This window comes from Lycium barbarum, chromosome 8, assembly GCF_019175385.1.
Source record: "Lycium barbarum isolate Lr01 chromosome 8, ASM1917538v2, whole genome shotgun sequence".
In the NCBI taxonomy this organism is placed as follows: Eukaryota; Viridiplantae; Streptophyta; class Magnoliopsida; order Solanales; family Solanaceae; genus Lycium; species Lycium barbarum.
The window spans coordinates 130,012,341-130,018,172 of NC_083344.1; the positions used below are offsets into that span (position 1 = coordinate 130,012,341).

At 36.1% G+C, this 5,832-nt stretch overlaps 1 protein-coding gene across 1 annotated transcript; it reads left to right on the forward strand.

Annotated features, from left to right (window-relative positions):
• Positions 1–588: 588 nt before the first annotated feature.
• Positions 589–3,161, forward strand: LOC132607431 (BTB/POZ domain and ankyrin repeat-containing protein NOOT2). The gene is made up of 2 exons (XM_060321391.1): positions 589–1,295; positions 2,082–3,161. Exons 1-2 carry the CDS (start codon positions 828–830, stop codon positions 3,054–3,056), a joined length of 1,443 nt encoding a protein of 480 aa, XP_060177374.1. The 5' UTR covers positions 589–827; the 3' UTR covers positions 3,057–3,161.
• The last annotated feature ends 2,671 nt before the right edge of the window (positions 3,162–5,832 follow it).

Genomic DNA, 5,832 nt, shown 5'->3' on the forward strand with positions numbered 1-5,832 from the left:
AGGACTAGGGTTAACTATGAGCCTGTTTGGATTGATTTATAAGTTGCTTATAAGCTGTTTTCAGCTTTTTTGAGTGTTTGACTGGCCAACTTAAAGTCATTTTGTGCTTAAAATAAGCTCAAAAAAATAATTGGCCCCGTTAGACTTAGCTTATCTAAAGCAACTTATAAGCCAAAAAAAATAAGTTAGGCTACCTCAACTTATTTTTTTTTTAACTTATAAGTTGTTTATAGCTTATAAGCTGCTTAAAATAAGCCCATCCAAACAGGCTCTATATCAAGAATTCTGTACATCTTATAGAGTTTATATCTAGGCTGTAAAAATCAAGAGACTATTCTGCTTCTTAATAATTCCTACCGATCAATAATTTAAGTCGTGATTAAAAAAGTTGCTTTTGCAAAGAAAAATCCATAAATTTGCTAAACTAATATTTACATTAAAATACTATACATCACCGCACACCTTGAGGGCGTAAGAATGAAGATTAATGTATTCCCATCCTATTAATTTACTCCCTTACTCTTTATTAAAGTATATATATTTCTTTTTATCCGTATTCCTTTTTAAATACCTCAGCCGTCCATAATAGCCACCCACCCACGCCATATTTGCCCCCCTCTCTCAAAAAAATCTATCTACCTAGCAAAACAGAAACTCCATCACTAACAGAGAATCTCACAAGAAATATTAGTAGTCTACTTCTTTCATCATCCAATAGTAGAAGCATTAACATACAACAAAGAGAAAATCATCCACTATGTGAATTAAAGCCACAAAATTTTCCTCTCCTTGTCTCTTTACTATTTTTCAGCTATAGTATATAGAATATGACTCTTGAAGATTCTTTAAAATCTCTCTCTTTAGATTATCTCAATCTCCTCATCAACGGTCAAGCTTTTAGTGATGTTACTTTCAGTGTTGAAGGTCGTTTAGTACATGCTCATAGATGTATCTTAGCTGCTAGGAGTCTTGTCTTCAGGAAATTCTTCTGCGGACCCGAGTCGCCTAGTGGCGGCCCGGACCAGTTTCACCCCGCGGGCTTTGGCAGCCCGCGGGGTACCGGTGGTTCACAGGTGATACCTGTGAACTCGGTAGGGTACGAGGTTTTCTTGTTGATGTTGCAGTTTTTGTACAGTGGACAAGTTTCAGTTGTGCCACAGAAACATGAACCTAGGCCTAATTGTGGAGAGAGAAGCTGTTGGCATACACATTGCACCTCAGCCGTTGATCTTGCACTAGATACACTTGCAGCCGCTAGATCTTTTGGTGTTGAACAGCTCGCTTTGCTCACTCAGGTAATTTAAATTTGTCTTTTCTAAAATTTCCCGGATTTGATTTTTGGACAGTAGGATCACAATTTCTTTTAATGGGAAACGAGATTTTAGTATTGTCTGTTTGGTTTGGCTGTTAGTTTTTGTTTTTGCTTCTTTAGCGGAAGTTTTTTCTTTTTTTTTCTTTTTTCCTTTTTCTCTTGTCTGTCACTAGATTTCTTGTACAGAATCATATGATCCAAGTATTTCTTAAAAAGATTTGGTTACATATATTTCCAGCTGAGACATACATAAACTAATTAAATATACTAAATACAACCATTTTTCCTATTTCTACCTTTTTTTTGGTTGAATATGGTGGAATCTTGATGCTAGATGTGTCATTTCACTAGTTGTATGTTGATTTCATGTAAAAGATTTGAGTTTCTTGAAATGGTATTCTTTTAGTTTCTAATATGTGTCCACACTTAACAAGTTTCCAATTTTGGTTCTTGAGTTTTGCAGTTTGTAGTAGTCATGTCTTTCAACAGTGAATCATACCCCCCAATCAAATCTACTTTCCTAATTTGGTTTCAAGAACCAACAGCAAAAAATGGAATTATTGATGCAACCCTACATATAATCACAATTTTGCACAAACATATATATTGTTTGATGGTTTTAATAAGAAAGATACTTTCTAAATCTGTTAATGTATGAAAGTTAAGTCACATTTACATTTGTGTCTATTGTTTTGTTTATTCATTTATTTGATTCTGTTCAGCTTGTTTGATAGTGAGATTGAGATGTAGTTATTTTATTTTTAAACAGAAGCAATTGACAAGCATTGTAGAAAAGGCTTCAATTGAGGATGTGATGAAAGTTTTAATAGCTTCAAGAAAACAAGACATGCCCCAACTTTGGAGTACATGTTCCCATTTGGTTGCAAAATCAGGCCTCCCACCAGAAATCTTAGCCAAACACCTCCCAATTGATGTTGTAACGAAAATCGAAGAGCTCCGCCTCAAATCCTCCATAGCACGACGATCCCTAATCCCTCACCACCACCACCACCATCAGCACGACCTTAGCGCTGCTTCAGAGCTCGAGGACCAAAAAATCCGACGAATGAGACGAGCACTCGACTCGTCCGATGTTGAGCTAGTCAAGCTTATGGTAATGGGAGAAGGCCTAAATCTCGACGAATCAATCGCCTTGCATTACGCTGTGGAGAATTGTAGCAGGGAAGTCGTGAAAGCCTTACTCGAGCTCGGTGCAGCCAATGTGAACTACCAGGCCGGTCCAGCGGGCAAAACCCCACTTCACATTGCAGCCGAAATGGTGTCACCAGACATGGTGGCAGTTCTATTAGACCACCATGCCGACCCAAATGTCAGAATGGTGGATGGGATCACTCCACTCGATATTCTCCGAACCCTAACTTCGGATTTTCTATTCAAGGGTGCTGTCCCTGGACTCAACCACATTGAACCAAATAAGTTAAGGCTTTGCCTCGAGCTCGTTCAATCAGCAGCCCTGGTAATTTCTCGCGAGGAAGAAAACGCAAATAACAATATTCCAACATCCACCGCGATATTCCAACCAATCAACGAAGATCATTCTTCCAGCACGAGCAATTTAGGACGTAACCTCACCTTAGACTCGAGAATGGTGTATTTAAATCTCGGTGCAGCTCAACAAATAGGGAGCAACAAAATGAACGAGGGGGATCATGATAGCAGCCACAATAAACAGAATAGGCACAGTGGTTTTGACCCATCATCAATGTACCGTCCATTCTCATGAGTATTTCCGTAATTTTCTCTCCACCATTAAATATGTGATCTTTTGCCACTATCCCATTTCTCCTCCTCTTCTTCTTCTTCTTGCAGAGTACTCTTTCTATCTGAATTTACGTGTCTTCGCTATTTAGTATGTTCAAAGAAAAATGTCATTTTTTGTACTATTTACTACTAACTCTTTTATTCCAACATACCAAATGCATGGTGGAGCTAGGGTGGCGCAAGGGGTAAGCCCGATCCCCTTAACCGAAAAAATTACTTTATATATAAGGTTAAGATTATAGTTTATGTATATATCGTATATGCTATTGAGCCGAGGGTCTTTCGGAAACAGCCGTCCTATCTTGGTAGTAATAAGGTCTGTGTACACTCTACCCTTTCTAGACCCCTGTGGGATTTCACTAGGTTGTTGTTGTTGTTGTATATATCGTATATGTTGAATTTTCCTGACTTCTTTTGTGCTTGCCTATTTATATTTTGAATGCTCTCTTAGAGAAAATTTTGGTTCTCCGATGCTCAAATGACATGTTTAGAACACAAAATTCAATAGACATTTTTTACATTACGCACTTCTTCAATTCAAAATTCAAAATTCTTATTTTTTTTATATTTTGTGTTCAGTTAAATTAAGACAAATAAGATAAAACGAGAATAGTATTATTCTTTTCAAGCTTCTTCTTCTTTGTCTTTCCCAATATCTGTACCTGCTGGATTTTGGTTGTTCTTTTTGTTTTGTTTTTTGGGCATTGAGATGATAATACAATAGGCATTTGGCGGTGGAATTGAAATTTATTAGTATTATTATTTTAATTAAGAGACAAAGAGAATCTAAGTTTTTTGCTTTGCGTTTGATGAAGATCAAGGGACACCCTATATTTCAGCACTGGCCTGTCAACACGTTTAGTTTTATTTTATTTTCATATTAATGCAAATATTTAACTATGTATTTCATGGACTGTATTCTGCAACCAATAATATTCTTGTCTCCTCATCCCACCGCCTGATTTCCTTCTTACAGTTCTTGTCGCAAAGTAAATATTAGTATTAGGGCCCGTTTGTCCACGAGAATTATTCACTTGTTTTGGCCATAAAAATTTTAAATACAATTTCAATCAAAACTTATTTTTTCAATTTTTTCACTTTCTATACATTCAAACAATCAAATATTCTTTGCAAAAACTATAACCAAACACAACTCCATCCTCAATTCCAACTTCAACTCCAAAATACCAAATAAAATAAAAAATATTTGGTTTTCATGGCCAAACGCCTACTTAAATTCATAGCATTTAATAGGTGCAAAATGTTGAAAGAAAAATACAACATGTCTTTTTTTGTGTGCGCGCGCACTTATATCTTTTTAAAAATAATTTAAAAAGTTTTAAAAATAAAATAAATGGGAAATACTAACTAATTAACCAATATGGATCCGTCGAAGACCGGAGTTTTATAACACCTTGAAAGCAATCCCGAACTGATGACTGTTGGAAGAAGATTAGGAGAGTAGCATCACCTTCTAATTATAAAAACTTATATGTACTCGATGATTACATCAAATTAATATTTTTATCATCGTTAAGTTAAAATTTAGGTGAAAATGTACATTAATTAGGCATACTTAGGTGCCAAAAGAGTATATGCAGAAAAAAAAAAAGTTCGTGTTATTATTGATTTAGTGTAAACAACGGAAGCAAATAAACTTTTACCCCCTCAATTTATGGAACTTTCTCCTCAACATCGAGTTGGGATCTTCAATGAAATCTATTAAAATGTCGAATTACAACAATTCAGTAACGAAATATATTTCGTTTTGAGCTTAAGGAATGGACTATTTTTTTAGGGAAAATATCACTAATTGCCCGTCCAACCCAAACTAATTACCCGCTCATGTCCCCTCCCAAACTATTTTTGCTTCTGCCTAGCCCAGCCCAAACTAATTACACGACGTGCCCCCTCGCCGAAACCCCTTCCTCCATGATATCATCGCAGTATATTTATATATCATGATGGTGTCACGGAAGAATAAGAGAAGGACTGAAGCATTCCTCCGTGATATCATCAAATCCTTATCGTCATCTTTCATCTTTCAAGATCCAACAATAATTTTTATCGATCGATCAATCAGTTATGGAAGATTGTGATAGGTGGAAATTCCAGCAAATTAACTGATCTATGAGAAAAGAGGCTCTCTTCACTCAATAAAAACGAACAAATGAATACACACACACACTACATAATATGGTACAAAAACTGATGAGTTTACTTCATTAATGGAGATTGAAGTTCGAGCAGTTGAGAGAAAATAAGGAAGATGAAGTTGAGGATTGAATCACACAGATTTCATTGATACAAAAATGAGTTGTACATGTTCAGTTTATACAACTAAGCTACACATTATTAACTAACTAACTAACTCATTAATTAGCTAATTTCCACTAACTAGTCTAAGTTCTAGTAATTACAGTTTAGTCCCCTCAGTTGTAAGTAATGTCATTATCTTCAATACTCCCCCTCAAGCTGTGGTGTGCAAAGATATTTAGCACTCCCAGCTTGGATAACAGATACTCATGTTGTGGTCTTCCCAGCCCCTTTGTAAGTAGGTCTGCTGCTAGCTCTTTGGTGTTTATGTATCTTGTTTCAATCAGTCCCTTTTGTATCTTCTCCCTGATGAAGTGACAGTCCAGTTTTATGTGCTTTGTCCTTTCATGGAACACGGGATTTGCAGCTATTTGCATAGCTGACTTGCTATCACTGTACACTGAAATAGAAGTCTCAACTGC